At 41.6% G+C, this 21,396-nt stretch overlaps 2 protein-coding genes across 5 annotated transcripts in view; one reads left to right on the top strand and one right to left on the bottom strand.

Moving 5' to 3' along the window:
- Nucleotides 1–1,272: 1,272 nt before the first annotated feature.
- Nucleotides 1,273–13,321, top strand: PHTF1 (putative homeodomain transcription factor 1). 2 transcript variants are annotated; one of them, XM_084497571.1, is made up of 18 exons: nt 1,274–1,420; nt 1,485–1,541; nt 1,634–1,703; nt 2,073–2,231; nt 3,114–3,273; nt 4,033–4,158; nt 4,945–5,104; nt 5,898–6,068; nt 6,149–6,226; nt 6,820–7,029; nt 7,424–7,552; nt 7,931–8,203; nt 8,752–8,883; nt 9,016–9,102; nt 10,105–10,260; nt 10,668–10,763; nt 11,399–11,524; nt 11,896–13,321. In XM_084497571.1, the coding sequence occupies exons 1-18, from the start codon at nt 1,376–1,378 to the stop codon at nt 11,914–11,916; spliced, it is 2,256 nt and encodes a 751-aa protein (XP_084353697.1). In that variant the 5' UTR covers nt 1,274–1,375; the 3' UTR covers nt 11,917–13,321. The 2 variants fall into 2 exon arrangements, 1 of the variants encoding a protein (XP_084353697.1); XR_014685732.1 differs by lacking the exons at nt 10,668–10,763; nt 11,399–11,524; nt 11,896–13,321 and adding an exon at nt 9,382–9,493 and having other exon boundaries at nt 1,273–1,420; nt 10,105–10,243.
- A 116-nt stretch (nt 13,322–13,437) lies between these two features.
- Nucleotides 13,438–21,396, bottom strand: part of MAGI3 (membrane associated guanylate kinase, WW and PDZ domain containing 3) — a 61,324-nt gene continuing 53,365 nt past the window's right edge. For 2 of the 3 annotated variants that reach the window (XM_084497568.1, XM_084497569.1), the window contains exons 19-21: nt 20,941–21,084; nt 18,022–18,160; nt 13,438–16,572 (exon numbers count right to left, since the gene is read on the bottom strand). In XM_084497568.1, coding sequence (XP_084353694.1) covers nt 15,479–16,572; nt 18,022–18,160; nt 20,941–21,084 — 1,377 coding nt within the window. In that variant the 3' untranslated portion in view covers nt 13,438–15,478. Of the gene's footprint in view, nt 16,573–17,018; nt 17,109–18,021; nt 18,161–20,940; nt 21,085–21,396 lie in introns of all 3 variants that reach the window. The other variant, XM_084497570.1, reaches the window with a different exon arrangement.

Below are 21,396 nucleotides of genomic sequence, written 5' to 3'. Positions count from 1 at the left end.
TATCTAGAAAAACACTTGTGCTTTGTACTGTGGGCAACTACTCCTTGACCAAGTATTCTGTCTAAGCCTACAGGCTTAGGGTTCTATTTTCAATACAGTGCTGTTGATAAAAACAACTGTCAGGATAAAGAGGAGTGGCTCGGTTGCACAAGTGAACTAGCAGAACACAGTTTAAAGATGAAATATCAGTTATCTTCGCTTTCCTCTCTCCTTCAGCCATGCTAGAAGTCGTTCTGTGCAGGTACTTGACACATTCTCTTCCAGGAAGGTGGGACACTCACTGGAGTGTTCTCAGGGGATTTATAATAACCTTTTTTTGTAGGTTCAGATCTTGCCATACAGAAAAAGGGCTCCGTACTGTACTCTGTCAGATCTACACATTACAGTTTAGTTCCCCTGGACGATGCTAATTGTCAGATCTTCTACCACAGACAAAAGTTAAAGTCCTCCTGGCATGGCCTGCCATTTTCAGGTCTCAACCAACTGAGTGATAAACTCCTGAAATCCGCCTTTCCTAGGAACGCGAAGCGCTTGTAGGCGTTCGCCTGTCTAAGGGGTGCAAGAGGAGCATTTTGGTGTTTCCCCCAGAAAAGCAACCTTCCCCCCCGAAGCCCTGCGTGCTGTCCTTGCGTCTGTCCGGCCACAAATCCCACCAGAAGCCCCCCGGGGCAGGGCGGCCCTGGGCTGCCGTAGCACATGGCCCCAAGAAGCGTCACGGGGGCACTCCGAACTGCGTCTGAAGGCATACGTATGCTTCTGGTTTCTTTGTACAACGTGTAAAGAGAGTTCTGTATTGCTGTTTTTGTGGTTTGATTTGGATTGGCAGCTAAGATTATTATTTTTTTTTCTGTGGTTTTAATTTATCTAAGGTCTTTGCCTACAGAGGACGTGTACAATTGCCTGGAAGACTGTTTGCTTTGTGCGGCCTTAGTATATTTATTGACATTTAGCAAGTGTTTTGCGAGGTTTTTACGACGAGCGGTGTAAGCGCTGTGTGAACCCTCTGCCGCGGTGCATTTCCTCCGGTAGCTGACTGTACGAGAGTGTCAAACTGTTAAGCTATTCCTTTGTAAAATAGTCGAGCGGAATGCATAGAAATTTTTTTTTTTTTTTCTTCCTGTAAAGTATTTTTTTAAATAAACAAAGTCTGATTTTGTCCCTTTATCCCCGCCTCGCTCCTTGTCGCGCCTCACGGGGGCGGGCCGGGGCCTCTCGGCGCTCCCCTCACGCTGCCCGGCCCGGCCCGGGGCGGCGCCAGGCGGCGGCAGCTGAGCACCGGGCGGGCGGCGCGCGGCGGTCTCCGGGGTAACGGCGGCACCGGCGGCGGCCCGGGACCGGGACCGGGGGGCTGAGGCCGGCACCGGGGCCGCGCCTCATGGCCGCGCGCGACCGTGACGCGATCTCTTGGTACCAGAAGAAGGTGAGTGCGGCGCGGCGGGCGCGGGCGCGGGCCCGGCCGCCGCCTCAGCCCGGTCTCCTTGCAGGTCGGGGCCTACGACCAGCAGATATGGGAGAAGGCCATCGAGCAGACCGAGATGAAGGTAACGGCGGCGGCCCCCTCGCCGTGAGGGGGGATGTGTGTGTGTGGGGGGGGGTGGGGAGCGCTGACGGGCCTTTGTTTTCGGCTCCGCAGGGCTTCAAAAACAAGCCGAAAAAGAAGGGGCACATCCAGCCCGACCTGATCGACGTGGATCTCATCCGAGGTGAGGTGAGGGGGTGCCCCCGAGGGGAGCTGGGGGCCGGCTGCTGAGGGCCTGCCTCCTGCTAGGGGCCTTCTGCGGCCCCCGGGGGAAGGCCGCGGGCAGGGGCAGGGGCAGGAGGAGCTCGGCAGGGGCAACGTGAGGGCTGGGGGGCACAGAGCTCGTTGGAAGGGGAGCAGCAGGGTGTGGGTAGGGTGGGGACCTGCTTTTGGGCACGCCTGCCTACCCTGCACAGGCTGGGAGGTCGGGCTGGCTCCCCTTCAGATGGCGGCATCCCGGCAGAGCTTGGCCTTGGCCAAAGAGGAAGTCACAAGTAAGAAAATTCTTGTAGTTCACCTATAATGACTTGTTTATTTTTCCTTGAATGTCGAGGTTCTACGTTTGCCAAAGCTAAGCCTGAGATCCCTTGGACGTCACTAACTAGGAAGGGAATTGTGAGAGTTGTGTTTTTCCCACTGTTCAGCCAGTGGTGGATACAGGTCACTTCCCAGCGTATTTTTATGTGGCTCCTGGTGCTCTACCTTATGCAAGGTAAGGAGTAGCGGTAGGCTGTGCCACGATCTTTTTTTTCTGCAAGGAACCTCATACTCTTCCATAGTCCATAATAAAAAAATAAGGATCCTATAATTTACTTGTCTGAGCACTGCCTGCAGATGCAGGGCAAAGCTTTATCCTCAGTGTGTTCGTGGGTTCTGTGCTCCCGCGCTTTCAGGTGATGGGCTAACTTCTTGTGCTGTGTTTGCTCTGCCCTGTCTTGCTGATGAGGCACTGGATCAAAAAGAGTCACACTGACTCCACAACTGCCTTCTTTCCTGTGGAACCTTAGCCAGCTGTGCTTTGGCATTCTGCCTTTTGGGGAGGTTGTGGTGGTATTTCACTGGTGTGTACAGGACAGTGGAAGGTGGGGTAATCATCTAGGTGAGAAGAGTTTTGAATTTTACTTTTGTTATACTGAGGCACCCCTCTTCAGACAGCCTGTTTGTACTTACAACTCTGAGCTGCAGTGGTCTGCACCAGATGTGGATTTGATGTAGGAACATTTAGGTAAGAAGTCTTTGGTGTTGCACAGATCTGTTTGGAAAAACATGCTTGGTCCTTTCTGACAGTAAAATCTATTAATTTAGGCAGCCTCGTACTATCTGTTGGGCATTAACATTTTAACCAGTGAAATCGCAAGTAAATGCTTCTCTGCAGTTCCGCTGTCATCCAGTAGCTGATTGTTTATGCTGTTCTTGATTTGTCCTTTGAAGTGATCTTTCAGCTTCCTTTTTCTCTTTGTCCAGTATTTATTCTATACTGTTTACAGTACAGTAGTATTTGCAGAAGTTATAATACAGAGTTAAAATAAGTAGTTAAGACAGAAGTAAAAACTGGGTCATGCTTTTGCATTTGATACAATTTTCTCTTTTTCAGTCATAGCAGTTGTATTGTATTTCATGATACCTGTGGTGAATGCAAGCGAAGTCATGGGACCTATGTGCCTTATGTTACTCATGGGAACTGTTCACTGTCAAATAGTGTCCACACAGATCAGCAAAACTTCGGGAAACAATGGACTCAGCAGGCGGAGGAGGTGAGAGAGGTAATGGGTTTATTTGTTGGGATCAGAGCATATGATGGATTGCTCATGGGAGAATTTAACGAGTAAATATTTTCTCTTCTGTTTTTATGTCAATGTTATTTAACTGCAAACGTAAAAAGGAATATTTTCTGTCTTGCATGTAATCTTCTCATAACAAAGACAAATGCTGCAAGGTTACCAGGCTGTGATAGGTCTGCTGTAGTTGACATTTGGGTCTTCTTTTCCTAAGGCACCCTCAAGGTTTTGCAAACCAAACCGGTGTCCTGCTTTGGTTTTAACTATACCAGACTGCTGATGTTTATTGAGAAGAGGCGAATGATGATGGATATGACTGGTGGATTCATTGCTGGCAATTTTCTTTGCATGTGGGAAATGTTACAGGTCATCTGCTAGGTATTTAACTGTTAGGAGCGTTACTCAGTGCAAATGCAACTGTAATATATCTGAACAGAGAATTAGGGGTGTGGTTAGATTTTTGCTACCATTAGATTTCTACAGTAAAGATTCTATCTAGATTTTTGTCTGTTGTATCCTTTTCAATTCCTTTGCTAGTGACACTGATGTCTTGTGTATGCATAAATTCTGCTTATCCACGTAAAATTTATTCTATTTGGAAATAAGCCTCCTGTCAGCATGACTCATGTAAAATAGCATCTAAAATGCTGTTCAAATCTGATTCAGATCTTTTAAGAAAGACCTAAAACTAGCTTGCTATGCAAATTGAATTCTCCTTTTATTTCTTCTAATCAGGAAATTACGCAAATCTGTGGGTGTTGATGGGAACAGCGGGTCTTCTCCTGAGAAAGCCAGTAAAGAACAGCAGTCGGAATCTGCATCTGTTCTTAACAGTTTATTTGGCATGCTGTTCCGAAGGAGGTATGTGATCTTCGCTGGGTTTGGTGTGTTTGTAACGACACTGTGTGAACAATTCGATATTTGGAAAATGAATACAAAACGTGTGCTGTCACTGATGTCCCCAGGGTCTGCCAGCTTTGGAGCTAAGAGCATGCTTGGTATTGTAGGAGTCTTTATTATGTCCTTATTAGGAGATTGTATTATATCTCACGCTGTAGCTGAAATTAAGTGGTAGATGGGTTGCAGAAAGTGACAGAGCTTATTTTTATTTATCAGATAAGTAACAATTCTTGAATGTGTATTCTCAAATTATATTACAATTTTACCTAATATTCAGAAGCAATTGTGTCTTCTAGTTAAGGTTGCTTGAATAGTCATGCCACTACACTGTCTTACTTTTTCTCTAAAAATAACCTGGGGAAAAAGGAGGATGGATTGTTTGGGATATTATTTCATTGCCTTTTATTGTTTTCTCAAGCGAGTTTCCAGATGAGTTTTCAACTGACAGATCCTTTTCCTTGATGCAGACTTCTTGCCTTCTGAGTTGCCCTTAGCTAGTTTTTTGAATAAGAAAATATTTCCCTCTTGATTTAGAAGTTTACAGTTACAAAAATGGTGAAAGTGAAGCAGATTTAAGTCTCTTCAACAGAATCAGGCCACAAAGAGCCTGTCAGAAGAAGACAGTTATGTATTCCCTCAACTATTGCTTAACGTTGTACCTGCATGGCAAGTGACAAGAGACCTTGATGTTTTCCTCAAAGAACTTTTCTCTGACATAAAAGCACTTAATTTTGTTTTCTCTCACAGGGTCAGAAGAATAAAGACGGTAGCTGAGAAAGGGACTGAGACAGAAAATGGTGTGAATGCTGTGAATAATGGCATTAAGCACAGACATGCCAGATCTGAATACAGGCTGTTGAACTTGAAAGAGAAAAATAAACTTTCCGATGCAGAAAAGAGCCATCAGGTACTGGCAAGAAACATCCATTTGCAGTGGCAAGTTTCAGTACTTTCTGTGTGTGCCCAAAAGTTTCTTGGTACTTAAGTGTATGGATGGATCCAATTCAAGGTACTCTCTTTCTCAACAAATCGTTGCTTACAGGAAATCTAAAAACCCTTTCTGCTTCTGGACTGAACAGTTGACATGTTGCTAATTTTCACTGTAAGCACCTTTTCATGTGTCTCTTACAATAGTCAAGTGTGTTAATCACAGACAGTCCTGGAAAATGTCTGTTTTACCTAACTGCTTATTTCGTTATAAGATTTCTGATGATAAGCTGCTCAGTTAAGGAATACTGCTGATAATTATTAAAAATAAATAAATTAGAAATTTTCAAAAGCAGTTCTGTAAAACATTTTCCTTGCAAACAGTTCTCACGTTATCCTCTGGAAGACTGAAGATAGGAAAATGAAGACTGAAATGTCTCTTGGGGGGTGGGAGAGACTAAGTTAAGGCATCATGATTGCTGTTTAAAGCTCTAAAACAAGAAGCTTTGTGGAGTTACTTTTGAGGCTCCTCTGGGTCAGTAAGGTGTTACCTCCAATATGAAGAACATAGATTAGAATTTGTTCAGAACAAATTTCTTCAGCCCTACAGGACTGTAGTACTGTGCGGTTCCAACTTCTCTGTCTCTAGGCATTTGGAGATAAGAGATTACTCTGTATCGTGGCGTAGCAGCAGCACTGGCTCTGAACCTGCAGTTTGATGCGATTCAGGTTGGTCCTTTCGGTGCCTTCATCTTATTTTGCTGCATTTCCAGGATGATTGCACCAACAGAGATGGTATTTCTGATGACCTTTCAAGTGAGGAGGATGCTGAAGCAATGGCACAAAGGATCTTACTATGCCAGAATGCAGAAGGGGCTTCCAGTGACAATAGCTATGAAGAGCAGAAAAGGCCTCTCATTTCTCTGAACCAGGCTGTCTCACAGGTACTCATGTTGAATTTAAGCCATTTTCTACGCAACTTTCTGCTATGGATCATGGGTTGTTTTTCCTTTGTTTTTGGCAGGTCAAGGAAGCCCTTAAAGGTGCCAGAGACTCTGATAGTGTCGTGGAATCTGAACTGGAGTCCACAATATATAGTCAGGTACGGTGCTAAATTCACAGGCTTAACTTTTCTGAGCCTGACCAGTGCGGGGATATCCCTCCCATCAGAACAGACCATTATTAAATAATAGTGCTGCAGCATCTTCAGGTATAACGTGTGGCCTCCCTACACGCGTGTTTGCAGCTTTGTGGACTTCATTCACAATTTTGACTATTCTATTCCGTTTAACAACAGCAAAAAAAAAATCATTCTACTAGCAGCACATTATGGTCCAAGCTGCCTTGAATTGCTTGTATTGAAGGCCTGGTGTTTGGGAGGCAGCACTGTGTTGTAGCTTTTATGCTAATAAATTCTGATTCTTGAAGAAATACTTTATTCTAATATACTCATTCACTTAATTGTTTATCTTCCTGACCCACCGCTCCCACTATCTAAAAATAAAATATAGATAACATGTATGGATATAAATATTTTCATAAATAAAATCTTAACATAGATTATGCAGAAACCAGAAAAACTTTGCATTAGAATTAGTGGAATCAGCCATGGAAGCTGATTTGTCTGATTGCTTGGAGAGGGGAATGCAACTTGGGTGTGGGGCTGTACTGTGTAAATTTTGTTCGTCTTCAAAGGACTCAAGATCCTGCATTAGCGTGGGATCCCGGAGCTGTAGCGTGACCCGGAGAGACTCGGAAAGTACCCGCCAGGACTCTGAGACAGAAGACATGCTTTGGGATGATCTGCTTCATGGCCCAGAGTGCCGCTCATCCTGCACCAGTGACAGTGAGGAAGTGACAGTGAAAGGTACCAGACGAGACCTGAAGGAAGATGTTTTCCAGCAGGTTTGTTGTTTTGCATGCAGTAGAGAGTACTATGAAAGTTTTTTTTTTTTCTTCTTCAATTCAGCTACTCCCTTCCTCCCCCCCTCCTCATTTGTCTGCCCAAATAATACAAAAGATGCATCTGAATGCTGTTGGTATAATGTGAGCAACCTACTGCTGGATGAGCCCATTCTGTCAGCTGTGCTAATCACACTGAAGACTAGGATGATCTAAACAGGATCAATGAACTTCCCCCCACTATCATCTAGACCACTGCTAATCTCAAAACAAAGTGTTTCACTCAAAGACAACTTTGGAATCCCCTTTCAATCTAAATACTCAATAGTAAAATTAATTATTTAGTAGTGAGACAAAAATGCATTGTATGCCTGTTGTGTTCTTTTTTCTTTTATAGAACCATTTGTTTTGGCTTCAGAATACAAGTCCAGCATCTGCAAAAGTGAGTGCACTGATCTGGGAAGGGAATGACTGTAAGAAGGTGGACATGTCCGTGCTGGAGATCAGTGGAATTATCATGAGCAGGGTAAGAGAGCTGTAAAGCATTGCAATCTTTCTCCCTTACACTTTAAAAAAAACAACAAAAACTGAAAATAGCTACACTGTCAACCATGGAATGAGGCATAAAACTTGGTCCTCCCACAGCTGCAAATACAGTTGTCCTAAATTTACTTAGGAATTGCATAAACCAAAATTTATCAAGTCTTGGCAAAGACTGGTGAGCGTTTTTTGTTTTGTTTTTAATTTGCAGTGTTTGGACTGAAATGGGTGGAACTTTCTGCTCTGTCCTTTGAGGCAGAGGGGAAAATGAGTGCTCAATTCAATTAATGCTGCCACAGCAGCGTATGTTTCCTTTGATGCAAAAAACCTGGTTGATCACACTGTTTTTGTTCCTGCTTGCCAGGTTAATGCCTACCAGCAGGGAGTGGGGTATCAAATGCTGGGAAACATCATCACCATTGGATTAGCATTCCTGCCGTTCCTCTACAGACTCTTCCGCACAGATAATCTGGAGCAGTTGTGCTCCTTTTCTTTAATGGAGCTTTTGCACATCTTTTGTGGAGCACCTGCTAGCATCCCCGTCATTGTTTTGTCTGCCATCAACTTCCTTGAACGTCTTTGCTTAACCTGGATGTTTTTCTTCATGATGTGTGTTGCTGAGAGAACTTACAAACAGGTATGCTTAAATATGTTAAAACTAAAATATTTCATGAACTGTGGAGCAGTGGGTCTTCCAAAACCATGCTACAAATTATAAGACATGTCTCAGCAAGCAGAAGTGTTGAATCTGGTAAGATGTGTGAGAAACTCAGGTAGGTGAGTCTGGTAAGACTCTTTATTTATCAGACATAAGCTTGTTGATACACTTGCTACTTAGGAAAAAGCATACTTAGCATTAGAGAGTTGGCGACATCACATTCAGCTCTGTCATAACTGGGCAATAGCTTTGTCCAAATGGTTCTAAATATTGCATGCTGTGAAGAACGTCATCATTTGCTGGCTTTGTGGCTACCCCTGTGTAGCATCAGCAGTTCTACCTCTGCCGCGCACAAGATGAACAAATGTCTGAGAGGTCACGCAACAAGACCCTGCAGTTAGGTTTTCCCAGAGTGCTGTAAAGCTAAGGCTTTCTGCCAGTTACTGCTAAGCAAACCCTAGCAATGATTTTCCTTGGTATGTTTTATTATTTTCTAATTTATGTTTTTGTGTGTTTTTAATTTGCAGAGGTTTTTATTTGCCAAGCTTTTTAGTCACATTACATCTGCTCGGAAAGCTAGGAAATATGAAATTCCTCACTTCAGACTCAAGAAGGTAGAAAACATTAAAATCTGGTTATCCCTTCGTTCCTATCTAAAGGTGAGTTCTAATCCAAGAATGGGTGCGTTTGGTTACTACAGTGAGTGTAAATGAAGTCTCTAGGTACGTTACAGGTCTCTGCAGATCCTACATCCAAACCTTAGACCTGACTCAGTGTCTTTATTTCTGCAGAGGCGAGGCCCCCAGCGATCTGTGGATGTTGTTGTATCATCCATCTTTTTACTGGCTCTTTCAATTGCTTTTATATGCTGTGCCCAGGTAAGATTTTTTTAAAGTAGTTAAAAAAGTTAAAAATATATATATATATATATTATTTTGCAGAACCTATGTAACGCTTGCATTGTAGCTGTTGGTCTCCAAAATAGTATGGGGAATGGAGTTCTGCATTTTTAAAAATTTTGTGATGTGTAGTTGGTTATAGATGTTAATTCTCTACTTTTGTGGTGGAAAGCTTAGATTTTGTATAATTTAGATTTCAGGACAAAGGCTTTTTGCACAAAATAAAGGACTCTGCCTAAGCACTTCATGTGTTCACAGGACATTTTATTTAAGAGGGCTGATTGCAGCACCATCTTTAAGAACCCCTGTGGTTGAAAAGCAGATCAGTAACTATTACACCTTTTAATTCTTCACTAAACCTTCTGTTACAGTAAGTAGTATTAATACAGGAGCTCTTTCTTGGTTTCTTTGGTTTTCGCAAGTGATCAATTAAGTTTTTTAGGAAAATTCTTAATATCATTAAGATGGCAGTTGTGATGGAAATAGGACTGATGATTAGTAGATACTGACTTTCACTGCTGTGATTGCTTTTGTAAGCCACAGGTTACTGGAGAAAGCAATGACAGTCCCCATCCTGCTGTAATAGACCTGATGAATAAATGCACTCCTAGGAAAGGCAGAATCAGCTTAGCATGGCTATGGTGGTCTAAGGCTGTGCGACAAGCACACACAAGGAAAGACATTTAATTACTAGTTAATTGGAAAGAGGGAGGAAAAAGAAAGTATAAGCTTTCTGGCTAACACATCTTTTTCTTGGTGGAAAGAAAAAAAAAGCAAATGCCGAGCTAAAACAAGGTTGTAAACAAGGTTTTTTACTTTAACCTTGTTACATGAATGAATTATACTTCAAAGGAAAAAGCATCAGTCACTCCAGAGCATGGATATCTGTTCAGAAGAGGAATGAGGGCAAGGCTTTTGCACCTCTCCAAAGAATAGGCATGTTAGTTGTTACTGATGTAGATGTTTTTGTTTTCAATACAGGTCCTGAAGGGTCACAAAACATTTCTGAATGCAGCTTACAACTGGGAGTTCTTAATCTGGGAGGCAGCACTTCTCCTCTTTTTACTACGCCTAGGATCCTTGGGATCTGAAACCAACAAGAAATACAGCAATATTTCCATCTTGCTTACTGAGCAGGTACCTCCATGCATGTTCTCCCTTTGGCTTTATGCCATTTTTGGATAAAACTATTGCATTTCAAACCATCTTAAAAAAATACCGGAATCAAATTTTAAAATTTAAAACCCAACATTTGTGCTGCACTGCAATAAAGCAGTATAACTACAACTACAGAGGGACAAGCTGGTAAACATAAGACCGCCTTAGATTTTAAAGTTTTAAATTATTTTTGGCTGGGCATTAACACATTTGCCATGTCAATCAGGAAAATAATGATATAACACTGTTAAAGTCCTCTGTCTGTAGATGTCATCACTTGTTTAGGAGTGAGATTGCAAAAATGACTCTAATTTTTCCAAAGCCAGAACTTGTTTGGGGGCTAGTGTTGGAATATTAGTCTCTAGTCTGTAATGTTTATGTCACAGATAAACTTATACCTGAAGATGGAGAAGAAGCCAAACAAGAAAGAACAGCTGTCTCTAGTAAACAATGTTTTGAAACTCTCTACAAAGCTACTGAAGGTAAGTTCATCTCCCTAAAAACAGGTGGTTGCTCAGCTTTATGCAAACAGTGGCTAATGACAGTGACCATGTGGTTTTGCTCTTTCCAGTTCCATTGTCTTTTGATTAGATAAGTTAGGTTTCGCAAAGGGAGTTTGACTGTGCTTCGACAACAGTGGTTTAAGCTCTAGTAATACAAGATTCATGTAGCTAATTATGTTGCAAACATTTGACTAACAGCAGCTTGCTACAATTTAGAATGTCATTGTCCTTCAGCAACTTCAAAGTGGAAATTTCTTGTTGACAGGAACAGGGTAGCTATTTGAAAAGAAAGGGCATAGTCTAAAAGCCACCTAGAATAGTCTAGACAAATTTTGCAGCCTGTTGCATCACACTGTTGTTATGAAGCTAGTATTTATACAAAGGAGGTTTTTTCAGGTCCAGGATGGCTGTTAGAAAACATCTGTGCGGGAAGGCCTGAAATCCATAGTGGGAATTTTTACATGAATGTATAAGTAAGGCTACAGAGGCAGCACAGTGTCTTCCAGAAAGCCAATATTAAGCTAAAAAGCAGATTAATTGCTTCAGGTATGGGCTAACTAATGACACGTTGTGGGTTGTGTTGTGTTTTGTTTCTTTTCTTTCTCTTACTGTAGGAATTAGATACCCCATTTAGGCTGTATGGGCTGACCATGAACCCATTAATCTACAATATAACACGTGTTGTAATACTTTCTGCTGTTTCGGGTGTTGTAAGTGATCTGCTAGGATTCAATATCAGAGTAAGTATAATTCCCACATAAAGAAGAAAACTCTTGGGCGTGCGGGTGTGTCACCCTTACACCACTGAAGGGGAATTTGGCACCCAAGCAAAAAGACTTGGTTTGAATTAGGCTCCCTCTGCTTGGTAATTCAGAGACGGGACCATCTTGAGTCAAGCTCTACCTCCCTGAACCAGCTCGTGGCACGGGGTGGGGGAAGGACAGCCCTTAAGTTTCAGCCCTGCTCAGGCCTGCTTAAAGCCAGTAGTCAGAACCCTCAGTTCTGTCTTCAGTGCAGGATGGGTGAAGGAAAGGGGAGCCTTACCTGTAGATGAAAAGCATTCAGCCCGGTGGCTTTCAGGGCTATACTCATTCTCAACATCTCTTTCCAGTTATGGAAGATTAAACCCTGAGCTGACCAAACATCAGCACTCAGCCATCTGCTCCACCAGGACAGACCAGAGACCAGTGGCTTGGGCAGAAAGCAGAGGCGCGCTCACACTACAGAAAGATGTAACCGCCGAGGGCTTCAACAGTCTCAGCGTATGTACTGAACGTTGTTCCTCTGCTGTACTGTTCTGTAACTCTACTGGGCTTATCAGTTATCTTATGGCAAACACATGTACAACAGGATAAAGGGGGCTAAATACTAGTGGCTGAGATTGAGAATATCAGGAATTGTGTGCACCTACTGTGGGGCATCAAACACGGTAAGAGTCATGGTACTGCTCTTACTGGGGTGGCGCGATGGGTGCCTTGTTTAACACCCGTCAATCCTGTGCATGAGATAAACAAAGAGGCCTCCTGGTTCAGTCTGCATCATTTCCAGAGAGCACTGGAGCTACACTGACTTCAGAACTCTGTTCAGCTAGACAATACTTAAAGGCAGTTACCTGAATGTGCTGAGGAGTATTTTTCTTAGCATCTCAGTGTGTTTTAGGCTTTGCCTCTTTATCGTGAGCTACTGCAGGATGCAGTGAAATTCAGTCTGCACAAGCTGAACGCTGCCCCTACGCTGACAGTTGTTGAGCTTGCAGCTGCACAGTAGATACAACAGATTAATACTGGGTAGCTTACATTAGGCTTACTGCAAATAAATTATTGGTTTTTTGAAAACATCAGTTACGTAAGAACAACCTTACAACACAAACAACATGTAGAACAGCTGGCAACTACAAGTATTTTGCTATGTTCGTTCCCGCTAACATCTCCGTTAGGGTTAGTCAGTGGGCAGTTAGTAGCACGTGGTATGTACAAAGGACATGCTCCTGTACCAAACCCAGTGTTCTGTGAAGTTGCTGCAGCTGTGCACTGCACTAGTGCCTTACACTGGAATACCTAAGGAAGTGTTCTGTTGCGTGGATCAGGTCAGTGGGAGATCAGTTACAAAGACCTCACTTAAAAATAGATTGTTGAGAAAAGGCATAGGAGAGAGAAAAAAAAAAAGGCTGTTAAACTTGCATTTTCCTTAAGTTTTGTGACTATTACCTTCAATTATATTAGCAATGGAAAAAAACAAACCAACCAACCAACCTTCTCATAGCTTCATTCTTTCACTTAAGGAGTAAGAGGGCATGAGAATCTTGGGTAGCAAATTGTTTATAGCTATTTTCTGTACAAGGAAAGGTTGTAAGATGGAAAAGGAAATGACATTTTTATATATCAAAATGTACAAATAAACCTACAGTACAAGTATTTCATCGTAAACAATTGTTTCTACTTGACTTCATGATTTTTATATTACCTTTGTTGAACATTTGTTATTTGAACCAGGAGTCCAGAAAACTTCCAATAATAAACTGCATTTGTTTTCCAGAAGAGTATTATGTTTGTGGGTAAAATCTGGGTTATATATTTATCTGTTTAAAGTATCACACCACTGAAAGTCAGCAGACAATCTATTTTATACAGTGCAGAACCAACAAGCAACAAACTGGACTTTCTTTTTTAATATCTATATAAAAAATAATGAGCGATTTACAGGTCTCTCTCTAGTCAGAACCTCAGAAGTATGTATAAAGGTGCTGTACATTATATAAACATTTACACCCAGTACATCCATACATTGCTTAGCATTCCAAGGCCACATTGCTAAGTCATCTGATACAGTAAGTACAGATACAAGTTCTATGGAAGGAGGATTCACACACAGATAGGACAATAAATCAGGTCACATTAATATATAGAAAAAATATAGGGGTAGTTGATGACAGGGAAATAATTTCAGTGGTGCTATTTCATCTCTGTACTAAACTTCTGAATCTGTTTCTGCATTTAGTGGTTAGGGCAAGTGCATACAACAACAAAAAACAGACTCTTGTTAAGAATACATGGTTAATATCTACATAGACTAACTTTGAAGTATTAAATATTTTCACAGTCATACTCCGTAACGTGGAGTACTTGTTCATGTTATGCTACACAACAAATCAATGGATCATCCAATGTGAAGCAGCAGAGCACAGTTCAGATCTGCTTTAAAGCCCATTTAATATTCAAAGTGTTTCTTTAAAAAGCTGTTTGAGTAGTCATCTGTACTTCCAAAGAGTTCTTCAACTCAGAACTGAATCACTGTGCTTCATTATGCTTTAAAAACATTACATGTTTCAAAGCTTAAACAAGTTTGAATTTTGATGAGTAAGTAAAGCTTGGCCTTCTACACTTCTTTTTCCTTCTGCAAGCTGGACCAATACATTCCTTTTACCACTTTTTTTTTTTTTTCCCAGTAATTAAAGACCTGTCACATCAGGAGATCACCTCTAAAACTATCATGGAAATAAAACCCTTCAATTTATGCAGTCTGCTGTTCTTGCAGCTATAGGTCTAATATGTCAGAAGATTCTGGTGGTAACATTCTCCAGTATTATTTTTAAAAAAATCTGTATTATAGCCCAAACAATAGATATTAAGACTCATGTACCCTGTATGTCTTACTACTCAGCACTCTTAGACACACATTTAAAATAAAATATGGGAGACCTAATACACACAGGCAGGAACTTCATTTAAGGAGCTAGTATGGCAGTTGGTTCTGTCCTAAAGATCAGTTGTTAGCTCTACAGAGGGAAAGAAAAAATCCAATTCTTAACTAGCATTAAATAATTAAAGATGTGACTTTTTAGTATACAGCACCACAATGAGGCTGAAAATAAATGCACACTCAATGCTTATGTTTACAAAGAATGCTAAGGAGGACATTGTGCTACATGAAACGAAAAGAATTATGCTATTTAACAGAAACCAGCATTTTCTCTGTTTTGACAGATGTTTGCAAACAGTTATTATAAGCATCCTCATGAATCAAGAAAATAAAGCAATTTTGTTGTGTTCGTAAAAGGCAAAATTACAAAACATTGATTTATGTCAAATATAATTTTTATCTACATGATTTTATATTAGGTATAAAAATTTAAGAAAAAGACATCAATTGGAACAGCATCAGTGGCTCATTTGCTGCCCTACAATTGATAGAACCAACCCACCCATCTTCTTACTGAACCAGTAAGACATGGGTATTTCCTTATGTAAACATGCAACATGCTCTTGAGAAAATACCCATTTCGACAAAACCTTGACTTTCCTGTGACTGGAATACATATGAGAAGAATTGGATTGACTGGATACAGTAGATAACTTGGCACAAGAACAAGAAGTGAGTCATGATCACATTGGCAATATAGGCATTAAATAATTTTGTTCAGAAACTCACAATACTATCTGAGAAAGCTGTAGCAGTGCAACGTTGAGAGCAGCAGAACACCGCCTTCAAAAGGACAAGGGGACAGCAGCTTATGGAGGCATTTCATTTAAGCAATCCAAAAGGTCCTTCATGCAGCTTAGATAATTTAAGAATGAATCAAATACTTTCCACCCTCTAACCAGTTTCTGAAAAATACGACAACTTTGTGTAAAGAAACAATGCTTTTAAATGATCATTATTAGAAACTTGATTACATGTTCTAAAAAAAGTGTCAGTCAAACCCGTTTTTCAGCCACACCTGCTGTATTGGTGACTTTACATGCACTTGGTACCCTCCAAGGTCCAGGAGTTATTGGTGTTTTCTTGACCGGAGAACTATTTTCAGATTTGGAAATTCCATCATCTTTGGTTTCATCAGGCAGCTCCATGTGTCGCTCTCCATGCTGTCTGTTCAGAATATCAGTCTCCTGTGCGTCGAGCCTTCTTTGTTTCTCCATGGAAAGCAGTGGAATATTGGAAAGGCTTGAAGTTTTGAATCTGCTGGAACTCAGTTCTCCAGAGTTTGACTTCCTCATTTTTTCCTCTTCGGATGTGTATCTCTTAGAGTCACTGAATGGAAGGTTGCTCTCAAATGCTGCATATTTTGTCTCTGGAGACCACCCTTCCTTCTTTCCGGAACTCTTCTGCTTCCCTTCTTTCCTTGTGACTCCTATTTTACCATTTCCACCTTTCAGTTGCTCAACAGTCATCTTATCACCACCAGTTAAGTCAGGATATTCTTGTAACTTGCAGAACACTTCTGTGTTTCCTTGCTTACTGAGATGCTTTTGAGGACTGGCACACCCGCCTTGATTTCCACTGGAACACTCTTTTTTGCTACTATTGTTCATCCCTATTTCTGTGAGTTTACTCTCACTCCTTCTGGAACTGTCAGGTTTATGTGAGAGATTGCCATAGCTTTTTTCAGGATCCCCCTTTCTAGGGCTGTGCAAACCTGTGTGGTGGTGTCCCTCAGCTGCCCCTAACTTTTTTGGACTTGCAGATCTGTCTCTTCTGGTCCCTAATTCCAAACTACCTTTTGTGATTTCAAACCCAGGACTGGAGGGGAGATCCCATCTGTTATTTGTTCTCTGGGGAGAAGACAGAGGCTTCATCTCAAACTGGTTTTCGGTTAAAGTGCTTATCTTTTCAGGCACAGTGTTCTTTGCTTGTTCCAGTTTCTCAGACAGTTGAACTTTCATTAAAGCTTCTCCTGGTACTGGTAAATAACACACTTCAGATGGGGAAGCAGAATGTGAAGATGAAGATAATGGTGACTGTTCTTCATATATTACAGTTGATGAAGATGGATTATAACTATCCCAATCACCTGGAAGTAAACAGAGAGATTTGATTATTTTTTTTAAGACTATTTTAGAAACGTGCGTGCTACGGAGGTATCAGGATGTTACGTGAAAGCTTCAATTTAAAAAAGATTCTGTAGTGGCATAATCTCAAAGTTTTATTTAGTCATTTTTCCATACTGCATTGTTCTACAACCTACAACAATTATAAGGAAGTGACTTTGGAAAAAGCTTCTGCTTATGCTGGCTGGATTTCTGTGGGACTGACATGGTCTTTTACAAGCATAATTTTAGAGGCTACGTAGCCAAATTGCAAAACAAATTCCTGGTCTACATTGGTTACAAGAAAATCAAATAAATGCTAAAATGTTTTTTTGCTAAAAGAAAATTGAAAATAATGAGAAGTTGAGGTTGTTCATAGCTTTACACTTTACTAATAGGAAGAGATGAAACACAAGACATGCAGATTTACCAAGTCTTTAAGGAAAACCCAAGAAAAGCACTGAAAGCCCTTAATGTTGCTCAGGTTTCACGTAGGGACACAAACTGGAGGGAGCCAAACCTGAAGAAGGAAGAGAAAAAGCCCAGAACTACATACCAAAATCACAGAGTACAGCAAGCAAGAATTTAATCAGGAATGTATGATTAACAGCAAGACAAGAGGCAAAACCTTTCCCTTCTTTACAGTCACTGATCCAGTCCCAGTTGTTTAAGGTTATCTCAGGACCTGACTTTGGCAGAAGGCTGGATCAGATGGTCTCTAGAGTTCCTGCCTGACTTTCTATATCGTGTGTTTCTGTGTAAGATTTAGGAAATTTCCACGCACAAGAGGGCCGGCAGTGGTTCCAGATAGCTCTTGTGCTGTCCTCCTGGTGCACGATGAACACTATTTAGCATTGCTGAAATTATACCAAGCTTGAACAGCTGTTAGTAAGGAGAGAGAGAGAGGTGAACCTCACACTGGTTCCCTCTGTTCTAGCTTGTAAATGCTGATTTAAGAGGACCTCAGCAGAAGTTCATCAGAACACAGAGGACTCTATTTAACTTTCACACTTAGTGACAAAGTAATTCAGTGTGAAACACAAACAAAGCCAGTCAGGAAGCCAGCAAGATGGCACAGAACAGATCTCTTGGGTCACAGATGGGCTGTTTCCATGCCATGCGCTAATTCACTCTGATTTTACTGTGATGTGCAATTTGGAACAGTAAGATGTTCAGAACTATCTTCTAGCTCTCTGGAGGAAAGAAATAGAGAAACTTCTGAGCAGATTTTATCCCTTGAGCGGATGCCAGTTGCTGCCTGTAAATGACTGAACACAGCAAACAATTTGGTAGTTCAAACTGCGTGTTTTAAAATTTTCAAGGGATAAACTCGTGGTTAGTTAACTATTACTGAAAAGCTCTTCATCAGAAAAAGTGACCTTACGATTTGTAAGATATTTACACAAAATGAAACCACACTTTAGATGACATACTGTGATCTGGTATCAAGCCAGTCCCTGGTCTCAGCAGCAGCAAAACTTTATTTCCTCCAGCCTGAATCAGCTCAATAGCTCGTGTGTGAGTGATTCCTTGGGTGGGTTCTCCATTGATTTCAACAATTTGGTCACCAACCTGGTAAGAAAATAACAACCAGTTCAGTTTTTATGAATCATGGCCACCATAAAATATTTTTTCATTTAGAAAGAAAAAACAGAGACAGATGCTTCTGTTTTAGCTCTTACATTAAATCCACATGAAATCAACAATAACAAAACCACTCTAGGACTGCTGATTACACAATACAACACAAAACAACACAACAAGGTGGCAGTTCAGAACTCTTCATGTCAGGTCTCCTGTTCAGCCAGCTCAATAGAAAGTCTCAGCTTACTTTAAACATCTTCCATTTATTTACAAGCAACGAGTCAGGTACAGCCATATTCCTGTGCCTATTTTCATTCTGGATCATCTTACAGAGGGATATTGACAAACCATGGAAAACCTGGCAACATGCGTCTGTATGTTTAATAAAAACCTGACTGTTACTACGGCAGAACAAGTTTCATATAAAGGAATGGATTCATTTTTCCAGGTAGGAAAGATCACCTTTATGCATTTATCAGCACTAAGGTCTTTGAGGCCAATTAGCAACTTGCATAGAAGTTGGGTGGATAATTACCTTTCACACCAACTTTGCAGGCTAACCAGAACGGGCCTCAGTATCTGCACAAAGTGTCGTGAAACCTATTTTGCAATACACGGGTCAGCCAATGGATGTCACCAGTGTTTAAATTTAGCAGTTTAAAGAAACTGGGCTTTGTTAAATAAAATGCCTCTGCCAAAGAAGGTCAGTAGCTGGTTACTCATCTGATAGGACAGGGCGCTCTGCACCATGCTACGTGCCTCACATCATGCTCAGCTGCCATTAACTGGGTGAGAAATTCCTCTCCACTGTTTTAGAGAACAGCCAGAAAAATGACAGCATTTTACAGCTGCGGGAGGGACAAAGCGAACGACACAAAACCCATGAACAATCTCACACTGGGTGAGCTCAGAGCTGCAGGGGGCACGCACCACAGCACTTCTGGCTCTGCTCCACCGCTCCCACCGGTGCCTGACCGGCTGTGGAGGGGTACAGACCGCACCCAGCATCAGCAAATACATTCACTGCTGAATAACAAAATCACTAATGTGCCTAAAACCGGTGTCCTGAGTGATGCAAGAAGTGGTGCAGACAGCAGCGTGATTGACTTACTTTCATATTGTACTACCACTTTGCCTCCTCTTGCCACTGAGACATCTGAATTAAGCAGCATTTTATTCACACAAATGCACCACCAGAAACGAATGAGGATGAAACACAAGCTAGGATTCTCCCATGCTGGTGGGACAAGCAGCTGACTCTGTTCTGAATCCACTTTTCAGATGCGATTGCACTACTGTTACACACAGCTTCAGCACAGGAATGGTGTGAGTCTGCAGATGAGCTCTGCCCTACTGTACAGTCCACTTGTCTACTAGTCAAAAGTAGGACCTCTGGGAAACAATAAGATGCAACTTGAGCCTATTGTTCATGTAGGTTTGAATCTTGCTCTCAGCACCTTTGCCACCTATGATCACAAGGCACTCCTGTTTTACTGGCCAAAAGGTGATCAGAAACAAAAGGGTAACAAAAAAAGATGTGGATGTGGCTTTATGAGAAGAAGCATGAAACTCCACATCCAGGTTTGTTTTTATTATTTAGATTTTAATCTGTCTGCTAGGATAGGACTCCTTTCTGGCAAGAGATGAGACTGGAAAACTCAGAAATAGGCAACAGGATTGTTCTCTCCCTCACTGTACCAGGCTGGACTGAGGAGGAAGAAACTGTGAGCATTTGAGGAGCCTCCTACATACATATATCCTTGGCACAGAAAGGTGCCTGGTGCCAAGAGGTAGGAGTGGGCTTTAAAAGACTGCTGAGGAAGCTCCCCATGGTCTCCCCCTCCCTTGGAATCTATTTTTGGGCTCCTTCTTGAAGGAGGTCTCTGCCTACATAGGCAGAGACCATCGGCTCCCGTCACACTTATCTTCTCCCCTGGTCAAAGACAGCATGCACTAAATCTTTATCTCTGTCAGAAATTTAATTTCTGCAAAGAATTAGGGTAGTGGAAGTTAACAATACATAAAATTTCAAATCCAAGTGAGAGTCAGAATAGCTCCAGCAAGGACTGAGTGTCGTCTCTCTCCTGGTAGACTACAGTCCAAAAGGAGGCAGAGACGTGTGTCAGCAGCCACGCACAGTGAACCACCAAGGGACTGCATTTCACGGTCACCCGACTCAGTTGTGTGCTCCAGACTGTGAAAGTTCAGCTCTGAACAGAAGTCACAGATCGTCATGTGCCATCAATTCTTTGCTATTGTACCTATACATTTTGTTTTTCCTATAATAACAGAGAGTGAATTTCTTACAAAAACCTAAGAATCAGCAGAGTAATCTTTGAAAAAAATATTAGGCTTGTATCTTCAAATAATGCACAAAACAGCAATAGCACAACGTACACACAGAAATTCTTTACAAATTCACTGACTTGGACAGTGACTATACTTTCCGTTTTCTGTTCCACTGTGCAATTTCTTTTCTGGAGTATCCTGATTTACTGCTACTAAGCCCAGGGACATTATTGTAACTCAGGCACATGGATAGACAGTTCGTTTTGGATGGCCAGAGTAACATTTTCTCCTTTAAAATCCTAGCACCACAGCATTTGCTATCACTGCACAGTAGTAGCTGAAAGGACAGCTGTCCAGATGCTGTTCTGCCTGCTGGAATCCCGACCTCATGAACAAAGTTTGTTACCAGCATAGGCAAAGTAAGTATGTCAAAAGGCCGACTTCTGTGCTGACAAACTGATTAGGAAAGACAAACTCACATGTACTCTCCCATCTTTGACAGCTGGTCCATCTTCAGCTAGTCGAAGGATAAATAAGCCCATGTTGTATTCCTTTCCTCCTCGAAGACTGAACCCAAACCCTCGAGGGCCTCTCTCCAATTCTACTGGGAAACAGCCAGAATTCTGTGCAGGAAGTGAGACCAGAGGGAAAAAAAAAAGATGAGGACCTATAGGCAGACTTAAATCTTTGTTTCTCTGGAGAAATGCTTTACAAATTTCCACATTTTGAAAAGCATGCAATATACAATTTAAGATGAATTCATCACAACTCATGTATGATTAAGTGCAATGGTTTCATTCTAAGTCTAAATATAAATAACATCTTTCTTCCTAAGTTTTTGATGTGCATATAAGATTTCTTTAGGAAATGTTGCCAGAGGGTCTGTAGTAGCCCTGTTCCAAGGATTTTGTCTGAGTATTCAACTACGACAAGCA

The sequence above is a fragment of the Aythya ferina genome (genome assembly GCF_964211825.1).
Source record: "Aythya ferina genome assembly, chromosome: 25".
Lineage (NCBI taxonomy): Eukaryota > Metazoa > Chordata > Aves > Anseriformes > Anatidae > Aythya > Aythya ferina.
The sequence above is the reverse complement of the archived record's forward strand: the minus strand, read 5'-3'. Positions and strand labels throughout refer to the sequence as shown.